The sequence below is a fragment of the Strix uralensis genome, chromosome 4 (genome assembly GCF_047716275.1).
Source record: "Strix uralensis isolate ZFMK-TIS-50842 chromosome 4, bStrUra1, whole genome shotgun sequence".
NCBI lineage: Eukaryota > Metazoa > Chordata > Aves > Strigiformes > Strigidae > Strix > Strix uralensis.
Window position 1 is genome coordinate 110,248,977 of NC_133975.1, and position 19,488 is coordinate 110,268,464.

General features: G+C 38.5%; 1 protein-coding gene across 1 annotated transcript in view; it reads right to left on the reverse strand.

Moving 5' to 3' along the window:
- Positions 1-13,349, reverse strand: part of CEP128 (centrosomal protein 128) — a 143,870-nt gene extending 130,521 nt beyond the window's left edge. Inside the window, exons 1-5 of the mRNA XM_074868532.1 lie at positions 13,238-13,349; positions 8,228-8,388; positions 6,728-6,814; positions 3,165-3,291; positions 2,082-2,203 (exon numbers count right to left, since the gene is read on the reverse strand). Coding sequence (XP_074724633.1) covers positions 2,082-2,203; positions 3,165-3,291; positions 6,728-6,814; positions 8,228-8,374 — 483 coding nt within the window. The 5' untranslated portion in view covers positions 8,375-8,388; positions 13,238-13,349. The remainder of the gene's footprint in view (positions 1-2,081; positions 2,204-3,164; positions 3,292-6,727; positions 6,815-8,227; positions 8,389-13,237) is intronic.
- Positions 13,350-19,488: the final 6,139 nt, after the last annotated feature.

Genomic DNA, 19,488 nt, shown 5'->3' on the forward strand with positions numbered 1-19,488 from the left:
TGAAGTCAGGAGAGACACATTTTCTGCTAATAAATGCTAGTATAAATGAAACAAAGTTCTGCCCAGCTATATATATTACTATAAAAAGATGGCATGTGAAATTGGAAGTGACCAAGCAGAACACTATGACGTATTGAAGAACTACCAAAGCACTGAGGAAAGCTATTTTACCTTGCCCAAGACTTCACATACTCTACTAGAATGCTTTTTTCAGAGCTTGGGGAAAAAAAAAAAAAAAAACAAACAACTGAACGATCAAAAACAAAACACACATCTATTTTATTTTGTAAAACTTCCCATTTTCCCCATTCATCAGGCCCCTAATTTATAGTCAAAGTTTTTAAGGGAGCAAATAAAAAAAAGTAATAGATCATTTATTCCTCATGGGATAAAAACTGACCATTAATCCATTCTAATCCAACCTACTGCTGTCAACAGCTCAGTGGCCAGGACCATCATAATGAAAAACTCTGGTTTATAATATCCCTTTGCTCTATGCCCAAGACTTAAACCTGGATCTTCCACAGGCCAGCTGACTGCCCTCAACATTCAGACACAGACACTACCATCTCCCCTGTGTGACTAACCAGAATTTTCAACCTGACCCAAGAGACTTTGAAAACCACAGCATATTTTCAGAATGTATCAGTCTAAGGAGAGAGACTCAAGTGTGTTAAAAGCCCATTCAGCTGGAAAATTACCTTTAGCTAGAAGCAGCCAGAATGGGAATAAAGGGACTGTGGTTACAGAAAGCAGAAAAAGCCACAGCTTTAGTTAAGCAGTACTGCTTTATCTCTGCCCCAATTTCTACCTATGGTCATGATCAATGACTACTTCTAGTTCATCATTCCTCAAAGCACTACACTCTTCTTACAAAATAGTTAATGATTGAGTAAAGCCATATTTCATTCACTGAAAACCAAGAATAAGGAATAAACCAGCAATTATAATCAAATTAGGAAAAAAGCTATTTGCTTACATACTTAATATAAACTAGGAATTTTGTATGTATTGCAGAAACTCACTTGAATAAAATTTCTAACATATTTCTAGAATATTTAGAAGTAGTCTAAAATAGTTCCAAACTTTTTGGAAGCTTAGGAGGAAAGATTTCCCTATAACACTATTTCCTTCTAAGGATTATGTTCCACACTAACCTTGCGGGATGAAGGAATGGGGGGGGAGAAGTAGACCAAAAGGACAATGAAACAGGGTTAAACAGGAATTTCTGTAGCACTCAGACTTCCCAAAAAGTCAACTGAGAGAATGTATTGTGGTTAAGTTTAAAATTAATTATTTGGAAATTGGGACTGATTTAATAAAGTCAACATGAACACCTTACAATCAGCTGCTTTAATATTAGTCACTGTCCTGGACAAACTAGTCCACACAGAAGGATTCACTCAAGCAGGTCTAGCCACTCTGAAAGATCAAAAACAGGTACTGAAATCTCCTCTCTATCTGTAAGATATAGAAAGCCTATGATCTTATCCATTGAAGTAATTTATTTTTTCTGAAGAGTCTACAAGTAGACACAAGTTAAAGGGTATGAAAATTACCAGTGCCATACACATCCTCTCCTCCTCACATCATCTGCCTGAGGTATGGGGTCAAATTATCCCACTCACAGGTCAGACCTAGAATTAAGATGGAGAACTAGCTGACTCAAAATCAAGCCAGGCTACACTGAAGTAAACAGCAAAACCACTAACACCCCGTGCCATTAACTAAAGCAGAACAATCCCCTTTATAGCCACACTGGATTCCATCACGTAGGTGAACATTAATCACCTATTCAGAGATTATTTTTCTCATACACAGCCTAAAAAGTACTGAGATTATTTTCATACATTCCTTTTGATATCACTACATCTTTTTCTCTATAATGACAGATTTGCGTAAAATTTCGTGACACTGAGGTGACTGCCTAATGAAGAATGGCACATAATACCGAAAGCACACTTCATAGCTGAAACATTCTTAGCTGCATCATCAGAATAACCTTATTTGATATTAAAGCGAAGAGCCTGGTGACCACATATTGCCTATTTGGGGAAGCAACTCCCATTAGTGATCTGTACCTGGTCCAAATTATCTGCCTCATTGACAAATCGAACACTTGCAGATCTAGACCTTCGATGTTTATTGCCCTGTGAGTCTCCATAATCCCTGAGAGGAGAAGTAGGCAGGAAGTGGCGGTTCCCTTTATGAGATAAGAGATAAAAAAATAAGTAGGAAGACAAAACTTCGTATGGGAAATTTTTCATTTTGCTTCATGAAAAGCAAGTGTTTCATCTTGCCGATATCCTTATAGGCCACATTACAGACAAAACAATTACTAAAGTTACATAAAATGCACAGGTATACTTCTTGTTTAGCTCTTCCCAGGGTTGTTCGTCAATTTAAATATTTCTGGAATACACGTATGTGACGGGTAAGAAAGAGGTTCCCTTTGTTCCTCCAAGGAATAGGTAGTTTTTTCCTCAAATTTTATTTGCCCAAGCAACAGTTTTTCCTCCACCTGGATCTATTATAGCTTCAAACTACTGTACTTCACAGCTTTTACATTAGAAAAATCAAAGTTTTGGAGTTTTCTACTAAAATACATTAACTGGTACTTGTAGGAGGAATACTCCTTCCAAATACACTTTTTCCCAAAATATAATGAATTTTCAGAGAGATGTACAAGAGAAAACTACTTTTCCGTAGGTTATACATTGGTTCAGTTTTTCCTTTTCCACTAAACCTTACATAATTTCATCCACACACACATAACCTTATGCATTTAAAATTTAACTTTCCTTTTTGCTGTAAAGCAAGCTTCAGAAGCTACAATATCTTTTGGATTTAGCTTTAACTTGTATGTGCCTACAACTCATGTAGTGGACAAGGAATTTTCTCTACTGAAAGAATCCATGTTTCCTTTAGATGTCTCAGTATATCAGCAGAAAAGACTATGTAACAGAAGGCTGTAAGAATTTACCAAATAAACAACCGCATAACTTAACGCAGGTCTCCCAAATTTCTAAATTTAATTTATTTTAAATAATCAGTGCCAACTTTTCACACCACTCTCTTTACACATTTTTCTTCTTAATTTCCTTTTTCTGTACAACAGCTCTATAATATAATTTAAGCATACTCAGGCACCTTAAGTATTTTACCTGACACTCCTTCACCATCCAGATCACTAGGGTATAAGCTGGAGAGAGAAGCACTTCTTATTCCAGAGTTTCGGGTTAATCGTTGGCTCCTTAACTGACCTATAGATTGTTCCAGTGTTTCTTTTAACTGCAGAAAAATTACAGTTTACTGAAATATGAACACAGACTGATTAAAAAAATACGTGCATGTAAAATATTTTTTTTAAAAAGTCATTAAGAAAATCAAAACTATTTTTAAACCAAGTATAGCTATGAATTAATAACAGTTTTTCCTCAATAACTTGTATGTCGTATTCCCATAACTATAGTAAAACATGTTTCCAACATTGGCAGCTTCAAATATCAAGTCTCTTGAAACTGTGGTGCAACAAAGCAGGAAAACTCAAAAGAAAAGTATGTCTCCTACAGCCAAAATAAGATCTATTTGCCAGCAATGGTCAATAACAGCTCTGCAAAATCCAGAAAACAAACTTGAAATATTTTTTTAATTGGAATTTCTCTACCAGCCCTACTTGGACTCAATTTGACATACAGCTATCATATTTCACTAAGCAGCTTTACATCAAGCCCTACCTTTAGTAGTAGATTGCATTTGCTAACTTTGGTTCTTAGCCACATGCTTTTCTCAAATCTTTATTTGACAATCCACAAAACATAAGTTTCTAAAGGTTGACCTTTCCTCTCCCTAACAGAAGTTTGTACACAATGATTAAATTGCTGCTTTATTCTTGCAGAATTATACACACTGTATTGGATCTTTGGGCAGCATTTTCTTCTCAAAGCAGAAAACACTACTTTAAATCTTTTATGAATCTTTCAATGCTTGTTTAGTTTCTTTTTAAAGTATTATGTTTTCATTATATGGTATTATTAAAACAACTTCATTATCACTAAGAAACTCTCAAACCAAAAACCTTAAGGATTTCTTAATGCTTTCTCAAAAAGACAGAGGCTACTTGAAGGAAAAAGATACAATAACGCATGTATGTAACAAAATATCACTTTTGTATTAAAAAAGCTAAGACTTAAAAAAAATAATGAAAATGCCAGTGGATCAAAGAAAGAAGAGCAATAACTCAATTTTCAAATCTAACTTGACTCTGTCAAAGACTTATCTTGCATCTTTAATAGGGCAAGAAAAGCCAAACCAAGCTACACAGCACACATTTTCATCTTTTCTACATGAAACCAGACAACTGGGTTGGTTTTTTTGTTTTTTTTAAACAAAGAACCATGACAGTGTCCAGAATTAACAACCTTACACTTCAGTCTGTTTCTTTAGAACAGAACAATGGCCAAAATGTTGTTTAAAAATTTTGAGTTATAATGTACATTATCAACATTTTTATATTTTAAGGTATTTGTATTCTCTTAAAAAACAATTCAGTTATTAAAAGAATGAAGAAAGGCTAGTGACACTAGAACAGAGATATTAAAAAACACAGCTTTGAATAGAATACCCTTAATATTCACCAATCTGAATTCCATTCCTCAACATCTCATCTATAAGGTGTTTAAATCCCATCAGAACAGTGCCTAGTGTTTTGGTGCTTTCCCATTTCTTCTTTCTTTTGTTTTTATTTTTATTTTTTAATTTATTTAAAGAGAAAAATATCAGTGCCATCAGAAAAAAATAAATTAAAAACCCCTCTCTCAAAGGCTAATTACTTTTAAACCTCTCCAAAGACTCACATGAGCAAAAAAACCACACCAAAACATTCTCGCCTCCCTCTCTCTCCCTTCTCCCCACACCAAAATGCAGAATGGAACCCTTTCTCTACTATTCTTGTCCTCCAGGAGGAGAAAAAAAACAAACAAACAAACAAACAAAAAAACCAACAAAAAAACCCACCACGCAGCCCAATCATTAAGTCAGAAAAACCACACAGCCCAATCATGAAGTCAGCAGCAGAACAGGAGAATAACCTTGGTCTGGAGCACAAAGAGAGTACAATGTTCCCACCACTAGCAACAGTGAAAATGTTCTGAGTAGCAAAACTTTCTCACCCTGTAAGTTATGTAGCAAGTTTTGCACTAATTCTCAAGCAGACACCAGGCACCTCAAAGTGCGGTAGTGAGACTAATTTATAAATTAGAGTGGAAAACAGCTCCTCAGCAGTCCAATAGTCACCAATTAATAAATGCAAATATGTTATACAATGGTCTGAAGAAAGACTTTAAGGAAAAGATCACAAAGAATTCAAGTTGGATGTTACAATATTCAGCATAACTGACAGAACCTAAACACATGTCCCATTTGGAGCAAAATATTCTTAGATAAACAATCTTTAATATGGTAGAAACACTTGACTATCATTGTGAAAAAAACACCATCACATCACCATCCAAATGAGAAATGTATTCAAGTTTTTCTTAAATATTATAGAAGGAAAACAGATTCACTACTTCCTGATCCCAGCTGCTTCTTCCCACATACCAAATACATACAACATGTATTCTATGCAAGTGTAAACTTCTGCTTCAGAAAGGGAACAGGAACTCAGAAAAACATGCTATCTTTACTAATAAGACGGACTTTACTACTTAAAGCTCAAGCAGGAGATGGTTAGTCTCTAGATTTCTTCTCCACTTGAACCATAATCAAAAGCCACCTAGCATGACTAAAAATGGACATTAAGTCAAAACTAAATTTGAGTAATGTCTCACTCACCTTGATGTTTCCTAATAGAAAATCTTTCCAGAACAATGATGTTGAACTACTATCAGCATTTGTTAAAAACAGACAACCTTAAATGGTTCCACAAATTCAATACCTAAGTAGAGCTTATAAAGACAGAAACAGCATTCAAACAGAAAAAAAAAAATAATTGAGGCATATAACATCCCCAATTACTTCCACACAGAGCTTGTGCATACTGTTTTAGAAAGCAAGCTGCCTGAAGAAAACAAGCCTGCTACATATTTGTTTTACCTCTTTCTCTCTACCCTCACATGCAATATTCCTACATCTCAAATGCATGTTTCAAGGCAGCACTGACTGCAGTTTGTTTGTTACCAAGTTATAAACCTCTCTTGTCCTACCAGCACTAATTTGTTTTACTTTCTCTGTCTAGTGACCTGTTTTCAAACTTGTAGAAGCTTGATATTTATGAGAATTTCACCCTTTCTGTAATTTAGAGAAAGCTGGTCAACAGATTCAGAAACTGTTATAGAATGACAAGAAAAAAACCCTACACCAATATGATTAGTCTCATTCCCTGCTGTAATTCAGCTTTTATCTTATCGCTTAATTCATGCAAAAGGAACATGTTCCCCAATACTCTGTTTCAGCTATGCACCTTGTACTTGGCATAGTATCATAATACAACAATCTATTTGATGCTTATAAACAATATAAAGTAACAAAGTTACAAAACCTGACAGAGTTTCATTATATAACATATTACTATAGTTCGATTTAGATTGCTCAAATAAATACAAAAAGTTTCTGTTGACATCTAGTTAACTCTTGATATATTCAGTCGATTACTACCAAGTTTTCAGCTATGAATGCTATTAGCAGAAAAGATTTAAGAAGTTAAGATAAACTGAAAGTTGCTCACAGTTGTTATCGCTTCGGTTTGTTCCTTGTTGTACTCTCTGTATTGTCCTAGCAAGTGGTCAACATGTCTTAGATTTCTGTTGGTATCCTTAAAAAAAATTTTGAGAAGAAGAAAAGTCAAAACAGAAACCTCCCCTAATGAAACGTTACTCTTGTCTTTATTATTCTTGGTTTGTAAGAGCAAATTGATAACACAAGTGCTTTTTAAAGCATCTAAGTATTCAAAATCGTATTCAAGTAGCCAGAATCTGAAGAGGTATAGGGAAGGAGAAAAAAAAAAAGCAAACACAAAAACACATGCTATCATTTACAGTACAACAGTAAGGCCTCAGCTTCAAATAAAAAGTTTTAGAAGTTTCTGCCACTCTGCAGAAAATTGTTTTTAATCCAAAAATCTTATCATTACCTTCCTGTTAAACAGAATTAAGTTAACTGAGGAATAACAAATTTTTGAAGATCAATACATCAGGTCAGATCTCCGCACGAGCACTCTCTGACCAGATGAAGAGCTGGATCAGATGGCAGAGCTGCTGAAAAGCAGTCCGCCAAAAGAAATTAGTTTAAAATCAGAATTTCAGAAGAGCAACTAGGAAGAGGTTAGACAGAAACAGGACAATACCAAGGAACCCCTTTTAAAAAATAATCAGATTACATTCTTAACTCATCTCTTTTCTAGCTTGATGACTATTTTCCAGCTGAGAAGTTTTGAAGCTTAAATTCAGCTTTCCATATAGATTTTTCTCTTCTCACATATTAAAAAGAAAAAAATAATATTGCTGGCCAAACAATACTTCAACACAAATGATAATGTGTAAACCCACCCACTCTAGGCATTCAGAACTGTCAGCTAGAGAAGAATGGGAATGACTTCTCAAGGAATAAATGGTGTCAGGATAGCTAAATGTCTCCTCTCACTTGCAAAACAGATTCAGAGATTTCCTCCACTGCCTCCACTGAGGCAGCAGGAATTAGATGAACACTTCTTCCTGCTTGGGTATGGATGTCTTACAAGTTTACAAATACTGCTTCTCACTGTACTGTTTCACACCTAGAAAATATCTTAATTGTAAGTTCTATCATGAGAGAATTGACTGCCTACATATTTACTTTATCAGGAATTAGGAAATTTTACACAGTACAAAACAACAAAGATGGGGCTGGAACTTTGTGCTACAAAATGTAATGCCTCTTGTGAGAATCTGACAATGTTTATTTGTCATTATTCAGTTTGCTAACTTTATAAACAGTATTACCAAACACATAATTGTTTCTAACAACATTATATTACTGTCTGAAGTAATGGCTGTATAAAAGTGTAACAAGCCACATACTTTCAGATCAAAGGTAATATGATCAATTTCACAAAACCTTTTTGGTTTGCACAGAAAGCAATGTTTCCCATCAGTACAGTGTTTTCCACAACTTCAGAAATGAAAATTTGACCCCATGTTACAGAAATGCAGAGTCTATAAATACTTTAAAACCATATTTTGTAAACAACCTGTAAAGTGCTTGCTAAAGTATGGATCTTCTCTGTAACTTCTTCAGCACCATAGTTCCAAGCTCTGTTGTGGGATGCTCTCAAAGGTGGCCGCCTTCCTATTTGACCCCTAAGAAAGTTGTCTGAATCACTGGATGTATCTGCCATTAGTATCTTGAAACCTAGGCAGGAAGACCAGAAAAAGTAATGAATGTTAAATCCTAATTGCAACTGAACAGTCTCTGACTTCCACCACATTCCCAAAGCAACTTCATGGACTCAGACTAGGTTTACATTAGCCTTCCTGGTTCAGGTCAGCAGGATGTACTTTTGAAGCAGATCTTCCAGGTGCTCCTCAGTTACTATGTTTGTTCACATGAAGCAGTGCCAAGACACGAGAGGCAAAGCCCATTACGAGAGAACTAATCAAAAGATGCACACTCACTACTTCTAAATGTTCAGGACCATAACCCAGAGCAAAGTCTCCCCCCTCCAAAACAGCAGGGACATCAGAGCTTTATCAAGTGTTCTGGTCTGCAAACCATTCCCCTTTGCCTCACGCCAGCTGCTAAGCTATATTCAGTTTGGCCAGGGCCAACTATGACAAATAACCCAAGAATACTTAACTGTCTGAAGCAAGTCTAAGAATCAGTATCTTAATGATTCAAGGAGAATTGAAGATATTATGGAAGATGGTAAATACAGTGTCTTTAAAAGAAGAGAAAGGAAAGAAAGCTGTGGCCAAGACATTATAGACTAATCAATTTAAATATGTGGAAAAAAATGAAATAGACTATTTGAAGTTTCCAACAAAAGATCTGTTCTCAAAAAAAAAAGCAAGCAATGTATTCATTGATATCAAATCAATTGACCTGGTAATGAGCAACTAAATATTTTAGATAGATAAATTTGTCCACAGAAGCAGTAAAGGTCACTTTTTTTTTTTTTAACCTTGCACACACAACATTCACAAAAGTAATCTAAAGGAACATTAACTATATTAAGCTTTCCTAAAATGGAAGCAAAACTGAGTATCAGAACTCATAGAGCCATTAACAGAAATTGTGTCAAATTGGAGAGAGGTATCAAGTGAGAACCTAGAGTGAATCCACTGTATATTTTCATTAAATGACCTGATAACATAATATAATATGTTTATTAAGCTCGCAGCTGACACTGTTGGTCCAACTGGACAAATACAGCAAGGAAAACAGAAGTTGTTAAGAGAAAGAATATGATTCAACAATGTCATGTTCTAGAAAGAAAAAGCTAACACCATACAAGGTGTAAAAATAAGGGTAATATTGTAAATTGTGAAATATTATTTCTTTTATCATCATAACCCAAATGACTATGTCGATGCTGGGGCAATTCACTTGACTAGATTTCAAAAATTACTTGAGGCAGAAGAAATAGGACTTGCAAGAAAAAAAAATGGGGATTGCTGAGTCTCAAGAATGGCAAGGTAGAAGAGGGAAAAATAGGGTAACAATTATCAGACATGGGAAAAGAAATTATTAAAAGCTACAGACAGCTATGACCAGTGTAGTAAAGTCACACAGTCACTGACTAAAATTACAACCCTCTAAGGTTAGATAGAAATTTTTTCTTAAACTATTGCACACTGCAGCAGTTTGCCTAAAAGTCACAGAATCACCACATTAAGATCTGTGTTAACAGCACCTGTTGGGAGAGACAGTCTGAGCCTGCTATGGGGAAGAGGAAATAGATTGGCAAACTCTTGAAGTCCCTTTGGTCCTGTAGTCAACACAAAAAAAGCCACAGTAAAGCTGTCATTCTTCTAGCCATTAGAGCTGAAGTTTCCCAAAGAAACCATGGATGATGTTCAATTCTTATATTGTATTTTACAGAGAGGAAACTTGATGTTTTTCCAGAACCTTACATTTAATTTTTAAAAGGTTGTAAATTTGCATCCCCCAGACTTGGATAGAAACCTTTCAAACACGAAAGAAGAACAAATCAACATACCCAGTCTGTGCTCAAGTGCACCAATATTCTTTACATTTTCTGAAGTGATCAGAATCCCCTTATCTCACTAAAACATATTTTTATTGCCAGGACCAGAATTCACTATTCCAGTGCCCCTCACTCTAGTCAGCTGAAATGAAGTCTAAATGAGACTGAGAAAGCATAAACACTGCGCACTGGGAAACAGGAAATATAGGATATTTTCAAAGGCAGAGAAAAATAAAATAAATAAAACACCGGTAGAAACAGCAACATGGAATAATATTCATTTTTGCCATAATTCAGTACAAAAAAACCCACCAAAAAACAAACAACTTACTCTGTCCTGCACATTACTACATCAAGCTGTATTTTCCCCTTGATCTTTACTAGAACCTCATATGGACATCAGCAACATCCATATTCCAGCACACAGACTACAGGTGTCACTGATAAGCATGAAATGAGACTTCTCAAACAAGTTTGGCACCACCTGTTCTAGAGTAATTTTAAATTCCTTCTATAACTGCAGTGTCAGTTCTCTGAGCTAAGACGTTTCTGATCTTACCAAGCAAGACAAGAAGCACAGTCACTCAAAACCCAATATGCAACTGATTCAGTGATCAATTTCCTCCAAGCTTAACAAGGGTTTTCAGTTTCAAAGCATTTTGTGAAAATACCTTTAAGACACTAAGTAAAGGGAACACCCTATTAATGGCCATACTAAGAATTAAGCACAAGATCAGCCTTATTAGGGATCAGAAACTCAGCCCTAAGATGATAATCCACAGGAATCTAGTCCTCATCTAATCATGGACCAGCATATTTTGTCTGTTGTTTACTGTGCATTGTGACTGTAAGAATGACAATCACAAGTCATAGTAAATGTTGCTCTGACAATTTAGATTCTTCAGAACTCCATTCACAGTTTCATAGGAAGAGAATTACCTCTTCCTTCCAAACTGGGCAGAAAAATATATGTTAGATTTACTCTATATGTAGAATACTGCACAGAAGTACCCAATGAGAGCTAGAAAACTAACCTTACATTATGCAATTCATATAGCTTGTCTGAGAGTCAAACAGCTCCAAGTGAAAGATTAGGATTAACTCTTAATTCTTAATTCACATTTCTTTCTAGAAGTTGAGAGCCTAAAAATAACATCACGACATTATCAGTTTCACATTAGTGAAAGAGGGCTTTCTGAGGATGCATGAGTAGACAGAGAAATTAAGAACAATAAGACATGTAAGAACATTCAAATAGAAAGTGTTTTAACTCATTTCCAGACAAAATGGCATAAACCAGCAGAATTCCAAAGGTTAGTTATTGCATCTAAGCTGCTGGGAACTAAATTCTTAAAAAATTCTCAAACTCTTTTGAGAGTGGGCCCCTGAATATGGCCCTACATATACCTCTAATTAGACAAGTACGGCAACTTGTAATGTCACAAAAAGAGATAGGCACTGATAGAAATTAATGAAAAACGGCAGTTGACTTATGTGCTGAAAACATTGTCTTGAGAAGTGTCTCAATCCAAACTACTGAAAAGCTATGGCACTGGAGAAAACAAAAGGGAAATTAAGATTTTCAGCAGAAAAGATTAATGAGTTTTGTTTTCAGCTCTCCAAAAATAGACTTATTAAGATAAATATTGGCCAAAGCACTGAAGAAAGGCTCATAACAAGGTAAGCATAAAAGAAAATGCTAGACAAAAGGAGGGCATTTTGACTGAAGAAACCCTTCTATTTATGGCTAAGTAGTTCCTCTTTGTTCTCAGGAGCTGCCTAAGAGAAACCATAAGCACTTTTAAGTTGAAGTTTTGTTTCATATAAAGCAACATCCTCATCTTTAAAGGAATTACAGAAGTTTCACTTTAGATTAATAAAAAAAACCCACAAACAAGAAGAAATTTGTACAAATATTCTGTATGCACATTTGCCTATTAATTTAAACAAAAAGAAAAGCTACTATCACTTTTTCCAAAAACTTAGTCTGATTTCTGCACATGATCACACAACCTACTTGACAGTGAGAATCATTTGTCTTTTACTGCTTTTTAGTCTACCTAAACAGATTATAACCTTTCTTGCACTGAGGAAAGACATTAATGCTCCGTATTTTCCTTCCCTGTAGAAAACAGGGCATTTCAGTTTCACTGATGACTATCCTGTTAAGAGATCTGCAGAGTAAAGCAAACATGAAGTACAGCTGACAGTGTCAACAGCAAGTTCTCCAGCTCAAGTAAGCAAAAGATGAATTCAGTATACACAAGCTGGTTACTTCTCAAGTATTTTTATTTGTTTAGCTCCATGCAGACTGATCCATCACTAGGTAACTAACTTAGTGCTAAAGGCACGTTTGAAGCCTTTCAGTTATGGCTGTGCATGATAAAAAAATTCTATAGCCATTCCAGAAAGGAACAACATGACACCTGAAAGGCCCTTTCCTTCAGTGCTTCTAATTTTCAAAAAGCCAGGAAGGTGATCCAACACGGTGACGTTTCACCATCATGCTTTCAGGCACCAGTACTACATTTTATTGTCAACTTGTGACACCGTGTTCCCAGCACTCTTCAGCACCACGACACAGAAAACGGTCCTTCCTACTGTTCGCAGCAAGTAAGCTCAACTCATGCCCTCTGCGAATCCTCCTCCCGCCGCGCACGTATCGACGCTTACTAACACCTCTCAGGGCCTCCGGGATCTTTTGTCCAGGACAGGACCCTGAAAGCCCCGGGGCAGCGGGACAACCCCCGAAATGGGCCGAGCACGCCGACGGCCGGGCCTCCGCCAGGCCCGCGGGCCGCCCCGGCTGCCGCCGCGGTTCGCGAGGAGCCCCGCGGCCGCCGCAGCCCGCGCCGCCCAGCGCCGCTCACCTCAGCGCCCGCCCTCCCGCGGCGCCCCGCACCCAGCCAGCTCCGAGCGGCAGCGCAGCCCCTTCCCGCACGCCGCTCCGGCCGCAGCCCTCCCCGCAGAGCAGCCGCGGGAGGACGCCCCACCTCCCCGGGGCGAAGCCGACCCCCTCCCCGGGCACGCCCAACAGCCCCCCGCGCTCCTCACCCCGCCGCTATGGCAACTTGAACTAGCCGCCCTGCCACCAGCTGCCCCAGCCGCCTTCCGGGCGCCGGGCTCCCCCGCAAGGCTCTGCGGGACAGGTAGTCCGCCGGCGGCAGGCCCGCCGCGGGAAAGCACGCAGGAGGACTTCAACTCCCAAGAGACTTTGCGGCAGCGAGGCCGAGCCGAGTCGAGCCGAGCCGAGCCCCGTGCGCGCCCGCCCGCAGGATCGGTAACGGCAAACCCCGCCCCGCCCCGCCCCGCAGCCGTTGGTCTGGCGGAGGCCACGGCGGCGGGGGGTGAGTTGCCTACTTACGCTGCTCTTTATAAAAGCTTGTAAAAGGTAAACCCTCACAAAATACACGTTGGCGTTTATAAACACTACAGCTAAGTAAACGTGAAGAGCAGAAACAAAAGCGGTTGCCCTGGCAAAGCACGTGTTCTGAGGAGACGGGGCACCGGGCAGATCCGCTGGGAAAAGGAGTGTGTGAGGCGCTTTAAGCAGTTGTTTCTTACAAGGGAGACATCTCCATTCCTGTTTCACAACTGTATCTGTTGCCTTTGTGTGCAGTGAAAACGTCCAGATATTACAGTCTGCTACACTGACTGGCCATGAAGAGAGAAAAGGGATGAAGAGTGCCGTCAGCAAGCGCAGGAAATGTCACCTGCGCCTCTGAAACTTGGGCAGAACTTGCAGTAGTCCTAAAACCACTGGAATACTTGACAATCACCTGTCAGTGAGCACTCAAGCCCAAGGTTAACACAGCAGGTTGTATTTTTTAATACAGATATGTCTGTATCGCCTCTGGGGTCCACTCCAGGGAGTGGTCATTGGCCTTTGAGCGCAGTAATAAAGCATGGCTCACAATCCATACCGCCTACTTCGTTCCAAACCCGCAGGCCTGTTTCACTTATTCACCCACAAGTCTCTAGTGCAGCAGGCATGCTTGCATGCCATAGGACCACACCACACTTTAGGAGCGAGCCAGGCCCCCGTACTGGCAGCATTCAGCAACAGCCCAGGCAATGGCTGCTAGCCTCTGCTGCTGTCTTTGATTTGTGGTCGTGCTCAAGAGGCATTACCCCCATCTGAGCTGAAGGCAGGTGAGGCACAGAACAGGAATGTAATGATATCATTTACGTCACTGTGAGCTGAAGCATTAGTGAATAATTAGCGAATAAATAATTCTTCCTTGTCTTCCAATGGATGACCATTGCCCCAGCCTTTCCTCTGCAAACTGCAGCATGGGTAGGTTGTGCTGGCAGGTCTAAATGCAGGGTGAGAGTCAGGGCTTCTGCTCAGTCTCATAAGGCTGCTTATGGTGATCTCTGGGAGACAAGCCCTGAATCTTCCTGAGCTCTCTGAGGGATTTCCTCTCCTCCTCTGTAGACTCCCAGAATTCATCCATGAGCAGATTTCTCTTCCTGCCCTAGCAGCCTTTCTCAGGCCATCACAGAAGGAATGAAGAGTAACGAGTGTGTCCTGGATGTGGCTGGTGCATATACGAGAAGTGTATTTGCATCTATGCTGACTGTGAGCACATCTGGCTTGCTATCAACACAATGTTCCAGTGGAAACTGGTGCCAAAGCCTGCAACTGCCAAACCGGGCACAACGGCTGGTCCTAAAGACCATGCTAACCATGCATATATCGAGTGTGAAAGTAGCTAGTCAGCAAACAGTACTTGCTATTTATGTATATATTGGCCTAATGTTGTAACAGAAGGAACCGGACGCTTCCAGAGCTTCATACAGCAATTTTTGCACACAGCTACATTGTCAGCTGCAGCATTACCACAGTCATTGTAACTTTCACATATGCATATGAAATAAGGGTTATGCCACTGACTAATACATAGTTTTCCCATCCTCATCAAGCTGAGGCTTGCTCGGTATAAAAAGTGAAATACTGAACACTGTTACAGAAAACATGTAGGCAGGCATGTACGCCAAGACTCCTGGACTGTGTATACCTTTGTTGAAAAAGATCCAAACCATCAAGATCCCACCGCTTCCAACAGAGAATAAAGCAGCAGGCCAGTGATGTTTTCAGACTCAGTTGATTCAGTGAACACCCATGTAAGGTAACAAATTACTTGAAGCTCACTGGGGTTTGCACAATATATTTAGTGCAAACTTCTGGTGTCCTCTGTTCCCTTCAAAATTCAAGGAATGAGAGAGGGAACATGTAAGTCTGATAAGGTTGTCGATGTGTGTTGCTAATTTACCAGTGTGACAAACTGTCACCTCAGTAAAGTCTGTTCCTGGTACTTGTGCATGTTGATTTTCAGACTAGATGGATGCATTCGGGTTTTTTAGCTGCACCTTTCATTTTGAGCAGGAAGAGGGCTAAGATTTGCATGCATGTATTTGTCACTATGTTTAGATAGGAACATAAAAAATGCGCTGCTGGTCCATTTGGCACAGCATACCGTATTCAACAGTGACAGCAGGAGATGATATTTAGAGAGAGCACGTGAACCTGGCTACTTTCTGTGATCTAACCCTTTCTGTAGTTTCCTCCAGCATCCACATTTGTCATGTCAGAGAACATTTGTGAGAGGACTATTCCCTTTGATATCTGTTTACAAGCCTGTAGGCCCTAAATTTGTATAATCCTGTCTGCCTCCCAAACCTCCTGGCAATAATTTCTGGAAGTTTACTCTGGATGTGTGAAAAATTGCTTGCTTTCTACTCTATGGCTGCATAATGTAGGGGGCTTTGCTGAAGGCTGTGCTAAAGGCTGATTGAGAATCTAAGTAAACTGTATCTAAAGTTCTGTTGACGGCTTCAGAAGACTTCCAAAATATATGAGGAACATCTGAGTTTCAAAAAAGCTGGTTTGACTCTTCCTCCAAAGACCTTATTTATACATGCATCCATTAATTTTATTCTTTATTATAGTTTCTACTAATGTACCCACTACAGCTGTCAGAGCTGAAATTGTATTCTTTGATTCTGGATTATATCATTCTGTGTTCTGGATTCTATAATCTGTAATCTGTATTCTCTGAATCTGAAATTCCTTTATTTTTCTTAGAACCTCTGTTAAAAATTAGCATAATATTAATTAGTCTTCTGGTACAAAAAGGGTGTTGGTTGAGAAGTACACCACAGTCACTAGTTCTGCTATTCCAACATCCAAGTAAATAAGATTTTGACTGGTTATTTTTCTGAAGTTGAATTTATCAGTCCACAAAGAAATATCAGACTGAGAATTTCTCTGAGCTCTTCTGCAGTAAGCATAGAAACAAAACATCATTCCATTTTCGGTTATGGATTTATGTCCTCTACATACTCCTTTTATATGTTAATTAATCTACCAGTCTTATAGACTCTAGCAGCATTCCTTATTTTGTTGTATTTGAAAAGGGATTATCAGGTTTTGTTTTTCACAAGTTGTCCCTCAACTGCTTTTAAGCTCATTTTACTGTATTTTACATTTAGCCTGCTAGCATTTGAAAGAAAACTTTGTGTTCTACCCTAAAACATGACATTAACTTTTTGAAGGATGATTTCTTGCTTTTAATAACTGACCTTACATACCATAAGAATGCTGTCTTTCTTATGCCCTTCCTGAAGCCTTGTTTACTAGGTATGCACTTGCAGTTTGGTGTCCTTAAATAGTCACCATGAGGCATGCAAAGTAACTCCCTTGTCTGCCTCTTTTAGCATTTTTAATAAGTATCTTCATATTTCTATAATTCTCTTTTTTGAAGCTGAACAGTATTGTGATGAATTCTTTATGTGTATTTTTGTCATAAGGTTATTAAACGTAAGTGCATAGGATTGCTACAGAACATCTCTTCAGTTTGGAATGAGTATGCATGAGAAATCAATGATTTAACTATGCATAATAAACTGCTATACTGGACATACTTCTAAAGAAGTTGTTTAACTTTACAAACACTTTCATGTTATTATATGAAATCAAAAATATATACCCCAGCATTCTGTTATCTAATGTGCTGTGTTGACACAATCACTTGACAGTGCTTGCATTTAGAGAGGCCAACATGGTCTTTCTACTTGAGGCTAATGCTGCTTGATTAATGCTATTGTATCCCTTGACTCATACACTTAAGGAAGATCATTGTTTTTTTAAAAATAGGAAATATTATTATGAGCCATTACATTACTATATATATAAATAATTGTCTAGGGAGCCTGAGGACACAGACCTTAAGGGTGGAAAATCCAGAAGGACTATAACATTTTTTTTAAATATTTCCTTTTTTTAGGTTTAAATTGAAATTTTTTAATTCTTGGATTTGTCACTAGTGGTATCTTTTCATGCCATCCATGACAAGTCATCATTCTTGTGGCTTTCAGGAGATTGGTTAGGTATTTCTATCAGAAAGCTATCAAAAAGAAAAGATAAGACAACCCTAAATAAATAACTGGCTTAAAGATTCTTTTATGAACAGGTATCATAAACGCACAAGAAGGAGAAGCACTGTGGGCTAGATGACTTGTCATCTAAGTCAGTGAGCTTAAAAGCCAGTTTTGATTTATGAGTTGTAATAAACAGTCAAGCTCCTCTACTAAACATACTGGTCTCCATATCAAAGCAGGTATGTGCCATGACCCAAGTCAAAGAAAAGTGCAAGATGTGTCTGAAATCTGAATTATGAGGGCAGATAAGTTTTTGCTGGATGTCATTTCTGAGCATAGATGCCTATGCAAGAGGTGCAGGCAGAGCAGAATGAAATCATACAAAGATAACTAGAAAGCTGCCTTTAGATGAAGAGGCACAGGCCTGAGGGAAAAAGAAAAAAACAAAACCTGAGAGCTTTTTTAGGATAAATGTAGACAGGAAGAAAAGGTCTTGTAGTTATAAATAAAGGAGCTATCTTCTATTCTGTGCCCCAATCTGGCAAGGGATGTCAATGGCAATAAGAAGGACTTCTATAGGGACTTATATGTAAGTATAAGTCTATAAGGACTTATACATAAATAGCAAAAGGAAGACTGGCAAAAATGTGGACCCACTGCTTAAATGGGAGCAGAGGGTCTGGTGACAGAGGGCGTGCAAAAGTCTGAAGTACTGAATGCCTTCTCTGCCTCAGTCTTTGCTTGCAAGAGTGGCCTTTAGGAATCCAAAGCCTCACAGATCAGGGGGAGAGTCTGAAGCAAGAAAACCCCAGAGGAAGTCTGAGGAAAGGAAGACACCCTTAGTGAAAGGGATTGGTTTAGAGAATACTTAAATAAACTGAACGTGCATAAGTCTGTGGGCCCTGGTGGGATGCATGCTGAGGGAGCTACTAACATGCTGAGGGGCACTAAGATGATTAAGGGACTGGTGAATCTCTCCCATGAGGAAAAGCTGAGACAGCTGGGGCTGTCTAGCCTGGAGAAGAAAAGGCTTGGGGCATCTCATCAACATATATAAATACCTGAAGGGAGGGTTTAAAGAAGATGGTGTCCAGTGACAGAACAAGAGGCAGTGAGCACAAGCTGAACAGGAACTTTGATCTGAACATAGGAAACACTTTTTAGTTGTGAGGGTGACCAAGCACTGGCACAGGTTGCACAAAAATATTGTGGAATCTCCATCCTTGGAAACAATCAAAAGCCATCTGGACACAGTCCTGGGCAACTGGCTTTAGGTGACCCTGCTTGATCAAGAGCTTGGGCCAGATGAATTCCAGGGGTCCCTTCCATTCTCAACAATTCTGTGACTCGGTGATTCTGTAATCCTTTCTGGGTACAAACATACCTGCCTGAAAACAGCTTTCATAGTTCTTAACTAATTGCTTAAGTCCAAGGCATAGTTTCATCTTCTGTTCTCCCTGAGCACAGGGAGAATTGACAGCCTCGGGCTTTACAAGGCTTTACTCAGCAGTACCACCTACTTAGTCTTCAGCCAACTGAGTATTTCAATTTTCACAGCTTTTTCATGGCTTTTTCATGAAATAGAGCAAAAGGAGAAGCACAAGAGTTCCTTAAGATCCCATAACCATAAAACTCCATAACTACCTATTCTCGAAGTCAAAGATAAATTGGTTATATAGACATGAATCTTCAATAACCAAGAATAACATTCTTTCATGTAACTATTTAAACACTTGGTTTGATGAGTGGTACTGTGTCAAAACAGCATGTCTAATGTATTTTTTTTCTGACAGACCGGAGATTATTTCATATACTGAAATAGAAACAGGTAGGAACTGGCATATTTTACCAGTGTCTAGGATGGCTAAACATGTTGATTAACCAGAAAAAAACCCAAGTATTTATTCTACTCTTCAGTGAAT